General features: G+C 36.7%; 1 protein-coding gene across 2 annotated transcripts in view; it reads right to left on the bottom strand.

Moving 5' to 3' along the window:
- Positions 1-16: 16 nt before the first annotated feature.
- The window catches only part of DZIP1 (DAZ interacting zinc finger protein 1), a 34331-nt gene continuing 16832 nt past the window's right edge, over positions 17-17515 (bottom strand). Inside the window, exons 11-19 of one of the 2 annotated variants that reach the window (XM_080606068.1) lie at positions 10944-11003; positions 7729-7874; positions 7205-7397; positions 6698-6827; positions 6450-6500; positions 5317-5519; positions 4791-4921; positions 1362-1533; positions 17-645 (exon numbers count right to left, since the gene is read on the bottom strand). In XM_080606068.1, coding sequence (XP_080462194.1) covers positions 563-645; positions 1362-1533; positions 4791-4921; positions 5317-5519; positions 6450-6500; positions 6698-6827; positions 7205-7397; positions 7729-7874; positions 10944-11003 — 1169 coding nt within the window. In that variant the 3' untranslated portion in view covers positions 17-562. The remainder of the gene's footprint in view (positions 646-1361; positions 1534-4790; positions 4922-5316; positions 5520-6449; positions 6501-6697; positions 6828-7204; positions 7398-7728; positions 7875-10943; positions 11004-17515) is intronic. The other variant, XM_080606067.1, reaches the window with a different exon arrangement.

Raw genomic sequence — 17515 nt, 5'->3', positions numbered from 1 at the left:
CCAAGAGGAAAAAGAGTAGGAGGCATTTAGTAATAACCTTTATTTGTATCTGAGGCCTTTTTTTTTTTTCCTTTGGTGTTTATTGTAAACCGTCTTAGAAACTTAACATTTTAATACATGGAAATACTGTATTTACACTGTTCACAATTTTCTATAAAGTTTATGATAAAATACAAGAAAATATGCATTTAAAAACCTTATAAAGTGTTATTCTGCAGTAAATTCTGTTCACTAGTGAACAGGCTTTCTTATAAGACCACATTCAGTCTTTAAAGTAAACATTAGTGGCAAAGTCTTCACCTCAGTGAAATCAAAAAGATTTTCACCATTGACTTCACGAGAAGGAAGAATTAATCCTCAGTTTCCAAGTAGTGATGGCAAGTGACATGTATATGAAAATTCTTGTTCAAATTCAGGACTGAAAGACCCAAGAGCTCTGTATACAGTATCCCTTGTTTTTACATGAACAACATGAGATATGAATAGAAAACACAATGTTTTCAACTACGTTTTCAACCCCAACAGAACCCAAAAGCAGTGCCTCCCATCAGGAATACAGCAATTAAATATCTGAAGAATCACTCCAATCTGTAACAGTGACTAAGCTGCTTTTTAATGTGCTTGTATTATCAGCTTCATGAAGGCCTGTTAAAATAACAACAGCAAAAAAAAAAATTAGGGGTATTTTGATTTTATCTATGAGAGACAGTCATACGTTATGTGAGCAAACATCTCTTCCTAAAGTCCACAGCTTTACCAGTGAGGAAATTACAAATGCTGATAATTCAAAAACTGTTTCTATCACAGAATATGATGTATATACAAATAGTGTCAACATTACACTTCATACCATGTTTATAGAGAAAGTAAGTATACAGTTTTAACCTTTAAGCACATTGAAATGTTAGAGCTCGAAGCTACTCTGTGAGATTGAGGCTGTTTCCTTACCAGTGGTTCAAATAATTATCACAGTCTGGTAGGACACTTGGATAGGTATCTTGAACAAACCTAAGAGCTGATTGTTATTCTCAAGACCAGAGTAAGTATTCTCAGACAGAGTAAGAAAATTCCTCATTGCTTCAAACTTGGGAAAGGCTAAAAAAAAAAATTCTTGGATGATCAATTTTTAAGACCATGCTTGAAGCCTGACAGTAAAGTTTCAAATTTAAGTTCCTTGACATCTCTAGGTATTTACAGGTGTGTGTTTACATACACATATCATATGTATATGTAAAAACACATACATTTTTTCTTCTTATTCAATATACGGTATTTTACAATGTATAATACACTACACTTAAGTTCTCCTCTAGGTGTGTCAGGCACTTAAGACTTGTAACTTAGAAGTATGAATGTATTACCTTCCTCTTTTGGTACACTCTTCTTCGGAAGACCCCACGCATGTACAACAGATGCAGCATTTGACTCATTTTTCTGAGCTGCCAATGCCTTCTGACCGCTATCGTTTTTCATCAATAAAAAGTCTTCTTCTATAGATGATATATCCCAGTCATCTTCATCTACTTCTGTGAACTAAGGAGAAAAAAAATGCATTTTTTCCTCTGTCGCATCAAGTTCTGCTGAGATCAGGTTCTTCCATAAACCCAGCAATGTGAAACTGTTGAAGAAAAATGCACTGGTGCACAGCCTTCATGCCATCTGTCACCAGTTTTAACATCCACATATTTCAATTATATATGTAAATACATTAAATACAGAAATGAATTTGTTACTATAGTTCCAAGGCTAAAAGATTGCCTTTTTTTTTTTTTTTTTTAATAATCAGGGACTGCAAAAGTTAAAGGGCCAGTTCCATAACTGGCAGAAACCTATGTTTTCTGGCATAATACGTTCTAACTCTTAAAAAAGGGTCTTCTTTTCTGGAATATTAGTTGTTCCAGTGAGATGGAAAATCCTTTTAACTTTAGAAGGGATATTACTTACATGAAAATAAAGATAATACACGTTATCATGCAAGGTGGCAGTTTAGTTTGCTATATAAGTATTCTGTATTCACAGTAAAATTTAATACTGCATTTTAAATCTAAAATTCATTTATGTAATGGGAAAATTAAATAATAAATTTAAAAACCTGGTGCTCAAAGCTAAAATATATATTCCTCCAAAGACTCACTATCAATATGCGCAAGTATGACCACTTTTAATTAAGTGGTGGATTTGCATGAGTTCACAAGATGATTATCAAATCAAACAGATAACCCGAAGGCAGCAAGTCCATGGCCAATCTTATCACATCAGCCCGAGAACTAAATATTTTCATTCATCTTCTGAAAGAAGAGCTGCAGCATTTCCCTATTTGCCAGTCAGTTGTGGTTCAAAGGAATCTAGCTTACAGAGCTTACCCATGGAAAGATAAAGATGGTTTCTCACAAAGTTAAAAACCTTTTTTCACCAGAGCCTCTGAATGTTACAATAACGTATAGAATGTGCTTCCACTGCACAGAAGAAACATTCTGATGCAATTGGAAAACAATGTAAGTTATGTATATACCAGAGAAAAATCCACAAACATGACCATGTAGTGTGCCTCCAAAGAAGAGACTGGAGTAAAAGTTATTTTGCAACATAATTCAGTGTTTAACATTCATAACTGTTGCAAACTGCTTTTCAAAAACTGACAGATCTGCTTGCTGTGCTGTATTATTAACATACCAGGATTCAACATTTTGCCATTTTAAATTATTTGCATTTTAAGGGTGTGTCAGTGAGAAAGTCAGTCTCATATACTCAGAAATGCTGGAGGAAGTTTCCTCAAACTTTCACTCAGCCTCAACTGGTTTTTAAACATATAAAATACAGAGAAAAAATAGCAACTTCACACAGAATTCAGTTTTGATCAAGTGCAAAATACACGGCTCCAATTAAAACTGCCAGGCAATTTTATTAACTCAAACTTACTCCAAAGAAATACCATAACCCATACAGTATCTGGTACAGGTGAATTCAGATAATACAGCTTCAGATAAGCACAGAAGTAGTGTTCTCTAAAATGTTACCAACGTAACTTTTGTAAAACACGAACTTTATAAAACATGTCAATAGCTGTCTTAGGTCTTATGGTACCGTGGGTTTTGAGAATGACCATTAGCACTTATTAGTACTTAAGTCACCCTAAGCTAATAAAAAACACAGATCTTGAGAGAAATCATGTCAGTGGCATTTTCATTTTCTGCCCTTTTTTTTTGGGGGGGGGGGGGGGGGAGCACCTTTGAAAATTCCAACTAAAATTGAAATAATTAACCCAAACTATATGCCTGCAATTAAACATACAAATACCTACATGAAGACATTCACCTTTGTATATAATTAGTAAAGAATACAAGATGGTGTGTTGTTCTGTAAAGATTACAGAAGCAAAGTAGCAATCCCTGCCCGGGGTTCATAAACTCATCTCAAACTCATCATGTCCACACTGCAACATGCCACTGTGTATTCTCTATATTCTAAACAAATTACAACAAAAATGTATTCCACATCTTTAACACACAGCTTTTAAGTCTTGTTTTGTGACAGCTCTTTGCTCTTGAAGCCCAAATGTCTTAATGCAGTGGCCAACCACCTATAGATCTTTATTGAACATAACATCCCCTAAATGTAACTGTGACTACTTCACAATCTCAAATCATCTGGCTTTGCAGAGAATTAGAAAGTAACACCAGGCCCCAAATTACATTGCAATAGTCATGTCTGATTTGATAATTTTGATTTCAGTGTGATTTGCAGCTCTCACGCAATCAATGGACAATTTAGGTATCACCAGTGGCAACTAAAAGCACCCCACCATTATTGCTCAAGTTCAGACTGTCACCCTTTTCTGGAAACTGAAATAGATGTGTCCCTATACATAGGAGGAGTGATAAATTTCCGATTTCATTGTTAGTCAGGAAGCCCTAACACATCGGTTTTGTTATGGATAACAGGATTTTCAGCAATTATTATTTGTTTATTAAATAAACAGATTTTCTTGAATGTCAGAACTAGTATCTGACCACCTACTTCAACCTACTAACGTACTGAAATAAGCAGCACTACCTGCTGTTGACTTCTGATTTAGAGTAACTCTTGTTCTTACTAAAAAATTGTTCAGGTAAAAATCAATATGCACCAAAATGGCTTACCAATTATAAAACTCGACACTGAGAGGAAGACTGGGGCTTTAGTAAAGCCTGAGGGGTAGAGAATAAGTTGTGTTAGTATTCTGATCGAGAACACATGCTCTACTCAACGGACAGTTACCAGTGATAGATTGGAGGTAGTCTGAGAACAGTATATGATTATAACTAGATGCAGCAGAACAAATTTCCACCCTCATAAGTGGAATTTGTTCCCTCATTAAAATGCATTTAAGAGTTCCATACCAGACAGAGCTCAAGAATTAAAAATACTCAAAAATATTAGCTTAGCAAATTCATGTTTTCCTCCATCAAAATAAGACACTAGGAAAGTAAAGAAGGTGTGTCACTCTGGCGCTGAAACAGGAGATAAAGTGATATCAGTTATTCCCAAACTTTTGGATCACTATAGGTAGCCAGAATAGCCGTGGTATAAGCTAGTAAGGGGTGTGGATGATGAGGTCACATGCCACAGCTCACTCTCTAGCATTCCAATATGTAACAGTGAAGATACCCCAAAAATTTAGATCCAACTCCAAAACTGCCTTTGAGACTTAAGTTCTTCACTGCATCAAAATGGTTTCAGCATGAAATAAAAGGCAACAGATCTCATTCAAGTACTAGGTACCTAGTTCAATTACTTAATAATGACCATACCTTCTGTTCTTGCACCTCTTCTTTCTTAATAAATGCTTGTGCGACATTAACCCCTCCAGCTGGTTTGCTTTTATTTCCATGGTTAGAAAGACTCTTTCCAACTTGTTCAGTCAGTTTTTGAATAACAGTTCCTAGAAGTTCGTAAAAAAATTATATAGATTGACAATTTTCATTCACAAGGCAAGCATGGCAATTGTTCTTGAGGCTTTATTGTAAACTCCCTGAATACATTGCACAAAACAGAAGGCTGAGAAAGGCTGTTTCAGACAGAAGTCTCTCTAAGGCAGAGATTGTCTCTTTTTCTGCATGCAGTCATACAACTTGATACTTACCTAATTTTAACTGACATCCCTAAGTACTATAATAATATAAATACACTACCAAGATAAGAGATTGCATACAAACACACATACACAAGACTAGATACCCTGCTTTTGTTATGATATTTCTAACACAGAAATATCAGCAAAAGCAAAATCGTGCACAGTCTGTTAAAACATGCATATACAAAAGTAGTGAAAAAAACCTTTTGAGGATTTGGCAGGTGTTTCAATTTCTTCAATTTCACTTTCCTCTGCCCCATCCATATCACTTTTGTCAGAAGCCATCTGAAAACCGTTGCCTTTGCTGGTTGATGATTTTGACTGCTTTTCCAACAATTCTGATGATATGTACAACTGTTTAATATCATCTTCATCTTCTTCTTCCTCTGAACTGAATGGTGGAGTTCTACGCGAAAAGACATACATCCTGAGGACTTACTGGGTTTCAGTGACTGCACTGGCATATGCATATTTAAGCTTTCTTATATTTTCCTTTCCTGTGCATTTTTCTTGTGAAATAAAAAAACACAACCAAAAACAACAGGAACTGCCATAAACTCTATCAATAAAACCATTCAGAAAGAAATTCTGCTGCTAAGTAAACTCGAAAAGTTATCACAATGGATCTCTCAATATAAGAGATATAAGAGAGCTCTTAGACATGATTATTTCCGCCTATGTAACTATCTTTACAAAACCAACACACCAACATATAAAAAAACTTGCCAAGCAAACAATAGACTTTCATGGGAGAGCAAAGTTCAGGGCCATGGAACTTGCACCACAGAAAGTCTGTCTGGGTATTCTCTTTGATGAAAATAATTTAGGAATTTTCCGTAACACACTCTCAAGTTAGAATAACTGTTGAGTTGTTAATTAGATGTTAACAGCCAGACCCAACCTACTTCTGTCTTGATGAGTTTAGAATTATATCTCAAATGGTACCGAGAAAAAAAAAAAGCAGAAAATTAAAAATAATGTGCCTGATGAGACCTGGAATAATGCGTTTAATTCTGATCATAGTAAGAAAATAAAGTAAGTAAAACAAACTGAAAAGGTAAAGTCACCAAAATCTTTAAATGCTTCCACCTGGCTTGGAACTTAGTGATTTTTGATTTTATTGACTGTCTCTGGTTCCCAATAAAGAACATATCTGCTGAAATGAGAATATGCTATCTTTCGGGGATTATAACAATGGACTCAAATGGATTAATGCGGAGAGAGGGAGGTAAGAAGAAGTAAAGTCCAGAAGAGTATTTATAATTTGAACTTAGTAATAGCTCTTGCATTACAAGTACCAAAAATGTTTTCAAAAATCCAACAGAACAAAACATACGTGATACTAGACGTCCTTCTGGAAGATCCATTTCCAAAAAGCTTCGTGGATCTAAAAACAACAAGACAAGTTATTTCAAAACTGACAGTCAACTAAAGAAGTATTAAGTTTATGTAGAAAAAAATATGAATTGTTTCCACAATTTTTACAATATATTGGCATGAAACAGTCACATCAGTTCCAAAAAAACAAACCCACAGGGGATTGTTAACCTGAGGTATGAGGACTATGAGAATAGCATCTCTTACTTTGGTGTAGATGTATTCTCAGTGATGGCTGTTCTTTGTTCAGCTGGGCGGACAGATGTTGAAGACCGTTTTACTGGTTTTTGTGGTACGGCAGATGAAGAAATTCCCAATTGATTGAACTTCTGTTTACCTATAAGAGAAGTTATCCACCTCATTATTAGAGGCAATGATTGGCATCTTTTATATTAACATCTGATTTCTTTCTAAAATTAAATGTGTTTCTGCTGTAGATTATGGTTTTACAGAATAAAGGAAAAAAGTGTATTTTTTTTTCTGCAGAACAGTTCACAGTTACCATATATCTTTCCGATGTGGGAGATAAAATTTCTGCAATTAAATACCTTTATTAGTATTAATTATTAATAACCCTTTAAAGGAAATTGTTTAGTTGGCTTTAATTACACAGAATAGTTATGTGAAAAATTATGAAAGCAGCTAGACCCAAATGTTTCTAGATAAAACCTTCAGTACCATAGTAATAAAACTGAAATAAAGAAATTAATTAACCTTCTGGAGGAAGATGAGGACTGGCAACAGTTCTATTGCATGATGATTTCTCTTCAATCCTAAAGCTGACTTGGCGTTCAAGATATTCTCGAATTTGTTGCATGTCAGGCTCTTGCTTCCGTTTGTGTTCTCTAGCAGATTCAACAGCACGCAAAATTTTATTTAAACGATCACTTGGGATACCACGAACACCCTAAAGAAAGAAACCATATTGTAAACACTGGCTATTGTTGCTGGGACTTATAACCTACAATCTAATACATTCTTTTAAACTTCAAATATTACAAAACCCATAGGAAAAAAAAAATCACAAAGTGAAAACATTGCTCATAGGTGTATGCAAATCATCCACAGCTGTAATTTGATGGAAATTCCCTGAGGTTAATGAATTACACTGATTTATAATGGTTAGAAATCTAGCACTTGATTTTCTAGGTGGAGGGCTGTGGTACAGAAGTGAAAGAGAATAGCAAAGAAGTGGGACAAACGTTACCCCTCTTTTAAAGAACTGAAAATAATCTCACTGCTTTAATTCCTAAGGATTCCAGCTTCTCCTCCAGGGCTTGCTCCAAAACAACTCTTAATTCTTTAGTTAAAGAAGGATCCGTCTTCAAGGCATTTATTAAATGTTGGTTACTTCTACCTGTTTTATGATCACCTTTCTCATTTTCTGAAATAAGAATGGAAAAATGCATTTAAAAGACATCTGAAAAATCCACAGTACCTAAGACAGTTAAAAACTGCATTGAGGTTTGTTTTTTTTTTTTTTTTTTTTTTTTTTTACAAACACCATAGACATACAAGTGCACTTTTTGTCTACATGGAGTTTGCATTCTTTTTAAAAAAGGGAGATAGCTTATAGAAGTCAGCTCACTTGGAAACTGTAACTCAGCATCTAATCTAGTACTCCCCATTGTGTCTTGTTTTTTCTTGTTACAGAACCACTGTAAATATACATTTGAATATTTAACAACAAAGATCTTAACTTTTAGAACTGTTCTTTGGAACCTCTGATAAAGAAAGACTGTCTTCTGATAACCAAGTCCTCTAAAAGTGGTATCTCAAATCAGAGCTAAACTCCAGCAGGAATTAGAACAGGAAAAGAGCAAGCTTGTTCTCAAGAAGAGTTTCAAGCAACATGATAAACTGATAAAAAAAACGCCTACTGAGCTCAAATCTCTGGAAAGTTGTAATGCGTTTCAGAAATCTTGGTAAAAACAAACTGTAGTCTGAGGCAGACAGTTTCATCGAATACAAAACTGATACTACTTATCTTTAAAACTCTTTCAAGGACAAAGTTCAGTTTTCTTCTACGCAGATCTACGACATCATACACGCTAAAGAGCGGACGAAGAACTTTCTACTTCTTTCCCGTACGTTAAGTGCCAGTAATGACATGAACTCTTGCACAAGACATAAGGAATCACCAAGACAGATTCTTATCCTAAATTAAAGACTGGTATTAAAGCTAAGCCGAAGTATTACAGAGTCATCCAGGAGAGTTAAGAAGCAAAACACATCCACTTGGAACCTGCCTGTAAAACGTCTCTGGCAAGAGGGAAATTTTACTGAGTAACGCTTACACACCACTGGGGCCATGGTACCTCTTTCTGTCTGGCAGTGGTCAGCAAAGACTAAAAGCATACACAGAGGTGGATACAACATCCCAGCATGCTGTGAACTGCACTCCCAACTTTCCCCCCTGAAATAAAAGGTAAATCTTGGGCAAGAGTTTCTCTCTTTCCAGTATGCATCACAGGGCAGTGGAGTCCTTTGCCAACCCATGGACATGGATATAACTGAAGGAATAATCCCATATTATGACTTCCAAATGTTTTCTTTCAAAACAAACGTACCAGTTTTCCTTTTACTTAAAAAGCTGTCCCGTTTAGTTTTCATTTTTCTTTAAGGAAAAGATAACCATCCAGAAGAGGACTCAAAAAAAACCTCAACATACACAAATAACTTATCTAGGTTGTTTTGAGGAAGATGCTTCCGAGGGGTTCTGGAGAGAACTCTGGGAAGTTAAAACTGAACGAGTCCAGCTACCACGCTGAGAGATCTCTATCGAAGAGGACAGTATCTGGCTGAAATCTTATCTGGCCTTGGGAACAATACGGACAACTCATTACCTGACAGAGGTGGGATTAAAAGTCATTTAAGTGAAGAGCTGAGTCCTGGGAGAGGTAAACTACTGGTCAGTGCAGAACGGTAGGACTACCAGACTACTGCCGATCAGGAGACGGTGATGTCCTGATCCATTACGCAGCATGAAATCCTCCCAGAAAACCTGGCATGAGACATCTCACATTTTAAGGGGAAGACTCCAAAGGAGCTTACATCTTGTCCCTCTCCAATGTTAATCCTTACAATAAAGCAGATCCATCTAAAATCATTTTTTAATTCATAATCACTTCATACTAATATGGGTAACAAGACTATCCAGCATTAACCTAATTAATGACAGTATTAATTCTTGCTAATTAACTTAAGCCAAATCCTCTTTGCAGGAGCCAAGAGCTCTATTTAAGGAACTGCTTTCTTACTGATTTTTGTTTAAACCAACCAACCAACACTACCAGAGTTGACAACTCTGGAGACAAGGGACCTTAAGTGTGGTCTGCTGCCTCAGCTATCCAATGAAACAATCTGCCGAGTCAAGACTTTTCACACTCTCCCTTATAGATGGCTGTCACTGAAAGCAAAACAAAAAAATCTTGGTCCATCCTTCCAGACTGCATTCTTTCTTTCTTTCGCACTGCAGGCCATGCCTTTAGGCGCAGCAGAGGAATCAAAGACAATCCATCAAGAGAGAAGGTGGCAAGCGAGAGAAATAGCAGAAAGAACGGCAAAAATGTAAGCAGTCCTTACTTCAGATAGTCAGTGGGTTTTCCCTGGGGAAATTTCTCACTTAAGGCATTGATGTATTCACTTTCAAAACAGCATTATTCTTTCAAAATATGAATTCACTGGCTATAAGGTTCAAGACTGATATTTATTTTTATGCACAGCGTAGATTATTATGCTATTCAGTTATTAGGTTTTTCGAGTACTGTGAGCTTCCTCCAGCAGACGACCACGCACGATGAACCAACACTTTTTGTTCTGTCCCTGTAAATATGGCCTTGTCCAAGTTTTCCTCAGATGAAGCAGAGGACCAGCTGCCAACGTTGGGTTGGTAGCTATCAGCATGGGGCAATGGTTACCAACACTGGGCACAACCCTGGCCAGAGCTGTGGCTGCTCAGAGGTAGGCATAACTCAGATTACTTGCAAAAGTATCTTTGGTTCACCTATAAAAGTTGGCAGCTTCAGCCTCCACTTCACCACAAACTTCCTTCCTCTAGCTGAGCTGTTTACCTGCTTATGCCAAGCATGAAAAAGAAGTGAGCATACATTACAAGAGCACCAGATTATACCAAAGAATTTCCTAATAAGGGGGTATTCCTCATCAATCATTTGTGTCCTGCTTATCTCAGGCGCCCCAGGACATACAGAATATGCCTGCATTAAAGAGTTAAGTCAGATCTCCACAAAAACATATCAAACTTGGATAAGGAAATCATAATATTTACAAGCACCAATGGCAAAAGGAAATTGACACATGCAAGGAATGTTCCCACCCAAACCAGATAAGCATATTCAAGTACAATGAAAAATACTGAACACATCAAATAATATTCACATTTTTATTTTCAAGAAAAACACGTAGCTACGTTTCATTCTGAATCAACCATTACCTTTTTCCTCTTCTGAAAGCTCCTCTATGGGCTCCAGCATGTGTACCAAGGGGGCCTGCTCTAACAACAAGAACAGGAACACCAGACAAACAGGACAGAAGAAAGTCAAGGTCCAGAGAGGGGAAAGTAAGGCAAAAAACACACCGATGTCAATTTTCCTGACTGCTGACAGCCTGCTGAACAATCACAAGCCCAATGCACCATGACTCTCCACAGTTGTAAGTGCTGCCTTGATGGAAAACGTTTGTAGAGGTGGTCCTAATACAATAATTGCTTTGGGATTGGTTCAGTTGCCTAAATGTCGCTGTCTTGCTTTACCTCAGATATATCAGCTTTACTGCACAGGGCTAGCTGATGTGTCACAGAGCTATCGAAAACCCATGCCCTCCTGGAATGGTGTCCAGAGGCCAGGTGGGGTGGTTTTAAGCATCTACAAAGACAAGACCACCTAGGATTAAGTAAATTAATAGTCATCCATTTGTCATAAGACTCATTTTCATTTCTAAATGCATTTTTAAAATATTGTTTATGTGCAATTTGATACTAAAAGTTTGCAAAGGGCAAGTGAAATAGATGGATATAGAAATCCTCAAAAAATACACACCAAAAATGCATTAACTCATTAATCCAGAGAATTAGTAGCGAGTCCGTATGTGCAAGACAGAGAAAATTTACCTATGTATATATAAAGATAAAATTTCCAGCAGAATCTATTAAATGTTCAATGACTTCAAAATAGTGCAATTCAGTATTATCATGAGCTTTAAAGCTATTTTGAAACACCCTCTGCTGAAGAAAGCTTCCTAAACACATTGAAATTATTATTCTTTATGCTGTCAGAAAAAATGGTTTTACACAAGTGAAGCCAGAGTATACTTTTAGAATTTTGCAGACTTCAAATATGGGGGAATACATGAAAATGCTTTTAATAAATTAAAAATAATAAAAATTTAAGGTTTTAAAAATGTTAACATTCATCTTCTTTATATAAATTTATTTCAATCAAAACTAGAACTTGAGCTTCTTCTAGGGTTTATAATAAAAACAGAGAAATGTGTGAACTATACTTTCAGCATTCAACTACTGGCAGTATAGGAGAAAACAATTTATTGGCCAATATTTTGGGCCAACATATATTTGCCTCAACCTTCACAAGAATCTTTTGGCACTCTCAGTGGCTGTTATGCTGTATTGGTGGAATGGGAAGAAGTGGCATTACTGTCAAGATGTCTGCTCTTCAGCACATCTTGTACAACTGGGTGTACGTGTGAATGCAGTGGGATGGGTTATGACAGCGAAATGAGCACTTGGAGCTAAATGACACAACGTCATATCTCCAATATTCCCCATATGAATGGGGACTACAGAGTGTGCTGTAAACCCTTCAGTACGGTAGCCGCTCTCTCCATGATTTCTCTACATGCGGTTATATTCTTAGAAAAGACCCTCAACTGCTTTTCCAAGTAGGTTACAAGACTTGAGATTTGCTCCCATACAATTTGCACTGAATAAGTTCTAAAAGATGCTGTACCTGTCACATGATGCTAACAAGATGCTATTGTCAGTATATGTTATGGAAGCAGTTAAAAGCAAAACCCTGAGAGATGGATTGACAAACAGGTTTCCAGTCTTTCAGTCTGTAAGGCCGTAATTTTAACAGTGGCCAGAGCATTAGTGGGCCTTGGAAGATGATCCTCCATGCTACTGATCTCCTAGAGCTGTTCCTCATGCACTGCTGCCCTGCACCAAGTAGCAACGTCCAAAGCAATGCTCAGGAATGGTTTGGGAACATTTCAAAAAGTCTGCAGTGCCTCTGTTTTGGAGGAAAGAGCTTGAAGGGATACTCTGGTGGGATTTAATTCAGTTGCATGAGCACAAGCCTCAGAGTTTGTTGGCTGGACCTATTACACACCTAGTTGCTATGTAATTGGATTTAATCTATACTCATTTTCTCTGTACTTTACTCAAATTCAATCTCCTTAAAGGAGGCGACTCATCCCACCACAAGACCTTGTCAGGTAAAAAGGAAAAGCCCAGTTCCCAGAACTCAGACCTGAAAATAACCTGCTGAACTGGAATAAAGGTATATATTCATCTTCCTCAGTATACTAGAAACATAGGAAGTTAAAACCAGCAAAAGAAGAGTTGCAAGAGCAAAACCAAAAGTGTATTACTGCTATGTGTAATATTGTTGTGCACTGCACGATGGCAGAGGAGATCAAATCCTAAGACATGGGGGGAGTGGAACATCTGGAAACACCAACTTTTCCAGTGAAAGCACGCCTTTCTTTTTACTGTATATATATTCTGTGAGATGTTTATTAAACATCGTCTTGGAATCCAACATAACAAACAGCAGCTTGGTTCACCACTCCCTGGGCTTACAGAAAGGTGTAGGGATGACCCCCTGAGGAGCCACACTCGGTAAGTTTACCAGGGATGTGCTTCTTCTAGCAGCCTGATCACACTGATCTGACCTCAGCTCTTACCTTAGCACACATCCTTGAAATCAGCAGCATGTAAGTATGAGCCGGCTCATTGTTAGGAATCATTTAAGTCGGACAATCCACCTAAACCTCAAGTTAGCAGTTTGCTAACTTCAAATCTAAAAATATCCCACGGATGCAAACCCCAAACCTAACTACCCTGAGTTATGATAACCTTCTCTAGTTCATCAGACCTTTCTGCTCAAAATCTCACCGGGCCGCAATCCAACATTAGCCTTAAAAAAGTAACCATTGCAACTTTTGAATTAAGTAGAGCCAGTTACTTTCCTGTCAGTTATCAGTCCTAAATCTAGTTCAGCCGATGCTAGCAGACATTGTTCTACGACAACATATTTGGCATCAGACCTTGCTGGCCAGGACCTCACTAATAACTTTAGTCCCAGCCTGAGCGTTGAGCTTAGACTACCACCTTCCCTTTTGGGCTGGTACCTAGACTTGCTCCTAGCCACCTCTCAGTTCCCCTCTCCACATGAACGCAGCTAATGAACACCCAGACTGCGTCTGTGCCTCACTGGAAATAGGTGCCAGGAGGCTGAGGCAAGGAAGGAGGCATGTTGTGCTCCAGCAGGTAGATCACTTGCTCTGGACTACCAGGGTACTGGTAGAACTGGAGGTTACATCAGTCTTGCAGCTCAGATGCAAACTCAATTACACTTTGTTCACTGACACCTTTTGAACCCTGACTCCCAGATCCACCCCTTTCTCAACTATAAAATAGATAAATATCAACTTCATACTTCAACCTATTCAGACAGGCTCTGCTGCAGCTACGTTGCTTAATTGATCCTGCTTAACTCAACCATAACTCTTCAATGTCTGCTCGTCAATGCCGACCAATGTCTGCCCAAGCCTAATTCTAACCCACGCCCAGTGATCCTTGTAAAACACTTGCTCAGCAATAACCAGATGCCTCTGGGTGATAACAGCCATTTGCAGACCCTGCCATAAACCAACTTCTTCTGCCGGCCTGAACCGCTTTAACTCCAAACCTAATTCTGTTTGGTCTTCCCCAACACCTGACCCTAACCAAATGGCTCATAATGATATGGTTGCTAAATCCTCTGCCTAGCTTTCCCCCCTTAACCCAGCTAAATGGGAGCTGCCAACCCCAGTCTTAATGCGAACTGGCTGTAGCCATGTATCACTGGCTGTCGTATATCCCTGAACCCAGCCATATTAATACTAGCCACCAGTAAGGTCTGCAACCTTAAGATGACCTCCACAATGATGGAAGCATTTACCCACATCCTCCACACTATCTCTTCTGAAAGCTAGTATGCGTGGAGAGCAAGCTCTGCCTGGCATACTTTGATAAATCATTACATTTCTGTTTTAAATAATATTTGAAGACAATTTCCATGCAGGTGGAATAGGAAAATACATCTAACAATAATGAAGAATTCAGCCTTTGTATGTTTCCATCACACCATACATCACTTGTCTGTTCTTATCTAGTAGTTTAAAATAATCAAATAAACATAAAAAAACCCACAATATTCTGTTAGTACTTTTGGAATCTGGCCTACTAGTCAGTATCTGAAGAAAAATCCTGTCTATTTACTTTGAACTATGAAATGCTAAAGTACTTTCAGCCCAAACAGCACTGTTAAAATTGTCTATAGTGGAGTAATGCCCACAATAAGCACTCTGGCAAGTGCACTATGAAAACCAAAGACAAAATATAAAACTTGTTTGCTGTAAAATGCTGTATTTCTTAAAGACGTAAAGAATATAAGCCACAGTTACAGTCATTATTTACTTCTTTAATTTTCTTCTTATTTATACTCATATTTCACAACCAAGGGGCTGCCAGACTTAATCTGATTCCTATAATTTCAACCATCATTTTTAAATTACGTATTTTCCTCCTAACTAATCCATGGGAAGCCATATACTGCACATAAGCAGCATAAATATCACTTTTAAACCTTCTTAAATTTATTATTAAATAAACTTATATTATTAAATAAATATTATTAAATTTATTCTTAGATTTAAACGATAAATTTTAGACACTTACCTGAGGCCTCTAAGTTAGGAACCTACTCATCTCAGACTCCTTCTACAGTCAATGAAGAGACACAGGCAACTTCAAAGAGCAATTTAGAACTTAGTTCAGCTGAACCAAACTCTGAAGGTGCCCCTTTTCTCTGTTAACTATCTAAGAAGACAGCTTTGTACATTAAAACCTATGACTCAGTCGTGACATAACTGAAACAACTGAGGAAAATTTAGTCAATCTAGTTAATATCTTTGCTTTTTAGCTACTGTCTTCAATTCCACTTGTACTACTGACCCAATAAAGATGAAATATTGAATAAGTATTAACATTTCAAGAGCAATATAGGAGCCAAAGTCCATTTAAAAAATATGTATCGTAATTCATCTGTTGCCACTTTTTGAGGCTGAAGTAATCTTTGGAAAGACTTAAGTTGTATCTGCACAACACTGCAGCTAGCTCAGAACTCAAAGAAGAATGGTCAGCCAGGATGGCATTCTAGGCAGATTAGTAGCTCTTCAGGAAATCTGCAACATTAATGCAAAAGCACCAGGCTAATTATTCCACTTTACATCTAAGATAACTCATTTGTAATTTGTAACTCTTTTTACAGCACAGATTTGAGATGTACAGAAGTAATCTTAGGATGCAAAAGCATCCAAGCAACTTTGAAAAGTGTACTTAAGTTCACATAAAAAAAGTCTTTCCCATAAGTAATTTTCTTTCAAACAGGGAAAAAAAAGAAAAAGAAAGCTAATACATATGTAGGCAATTGTTTGGTAGGAAAACTACAGCTCTTCTGATTTCAGAGATGCTCTATGCTAAATAAATTTGTGTAAAGAAGTTACCAGCAAGCACTTTCATTTCCATAAGAGCATGAGATGCAGTCATGATATCTTAATTCAGTATGAAACTCAATCCCTTGAAGAGTCCTGAAAGTTTCGGGAAAGTCACTATAATTTCTGCTAACCTTTATATCCAGAAATTAGGTAGGGTAAGTTTTAAAAAAATCCAGAAGGGAAGAAAAGGGACAGACAGAGAGACCTGCAGAGATAAATAAAATAATCATCAGCACAAGAATCTAAAGGAAACACCTTCTTTGAGGTTTCATAATAAAGTGATAGTGAATCTTTTCTATATCAATAGCAGGAACAGCCTTTTCTATCTTGAGAAGTTTCATAAGGTGTCAAGAAATTCATATATGAAGAAGTAAGAAATCAGGAAAAAAAAAATCTCAATAAGCAGATTCAAATCGCCAGAGTACAGAATACATGAATGTTCACAGAATGTTTTTTCTCCACAGTACAAATGAAAGTGAATGTGCTAAAAAAAAAAAAAAAAAAAAGCAAAGCTTGACAAGCTTAGTATGTAAGCCCTTAGAAGCAAAATTATTCATAAAACTCAGTTCTTAAATTCAGCCAAAGTATGTGCTGTGGGATCTCTTAACTGGAACCGGCACTATTGTGTTGGTGCAGTGAAAGTTGGTTTGAATGAAAAAAATACTGGACTATTTAAAATACTATTATCTATACTATGTTAATAATATATTATGATTTTTCACCACACATTTCATCTACATAAAGTTATACTTTCTAAGCTTCTAGCAATGAACAGTAGAGTTCCTAGCATAGATAGGAAATACCTGTATTATTCAAATAACTTTACTATATAATAAAAATCTCTCTTCTGTAGTTTAATAATTCTTGTCACAAATATATTGAAATCAACATTTCATTTTTTTTATCAGTTTTTCACTTTTGATCAGGTTATGTAAAGCTTCTGTTGCACTCTGCTCCTTCTTCCCATATGCCTCTTCAGAACCTTCTACATTTACTTTAAAAAGTAATATTTTGTATGTTTTTCTTACATTACATTTTTTTCTTCCTTTGACAGGTTTTAAAACTAAAGAGAAGTAATAATAAATCCACATTTAATTAGTATGTCAGTAATTCAAATACTTGAACTACTGTTTGTAAGGTTTAAGGTTTACGTGCTCAAAGTTCATTTTTCATATTACTTTCCAACTGGAAATGCAAATAAAGAATTGATCACAGAATACTGGTATG

Source organism: Anser brachyrhynchus, assembly GCF_964034855.1.
Source record: "Anser brachyrhynchus genome assembly, chromosome: 1".
NCBI classification, from domain to species: domain Eukaryota; kingdom Metazoa; phylum Chordata; class Aves; order Anseriformes; family Anatidae; genus Anser; species Anser brachyrhynchus.
The sequence above is the reverse complement of the archived record's forward strand: the minus strand, read 5'-3'. Positions and strand labels throughout refer to the sequence as shown.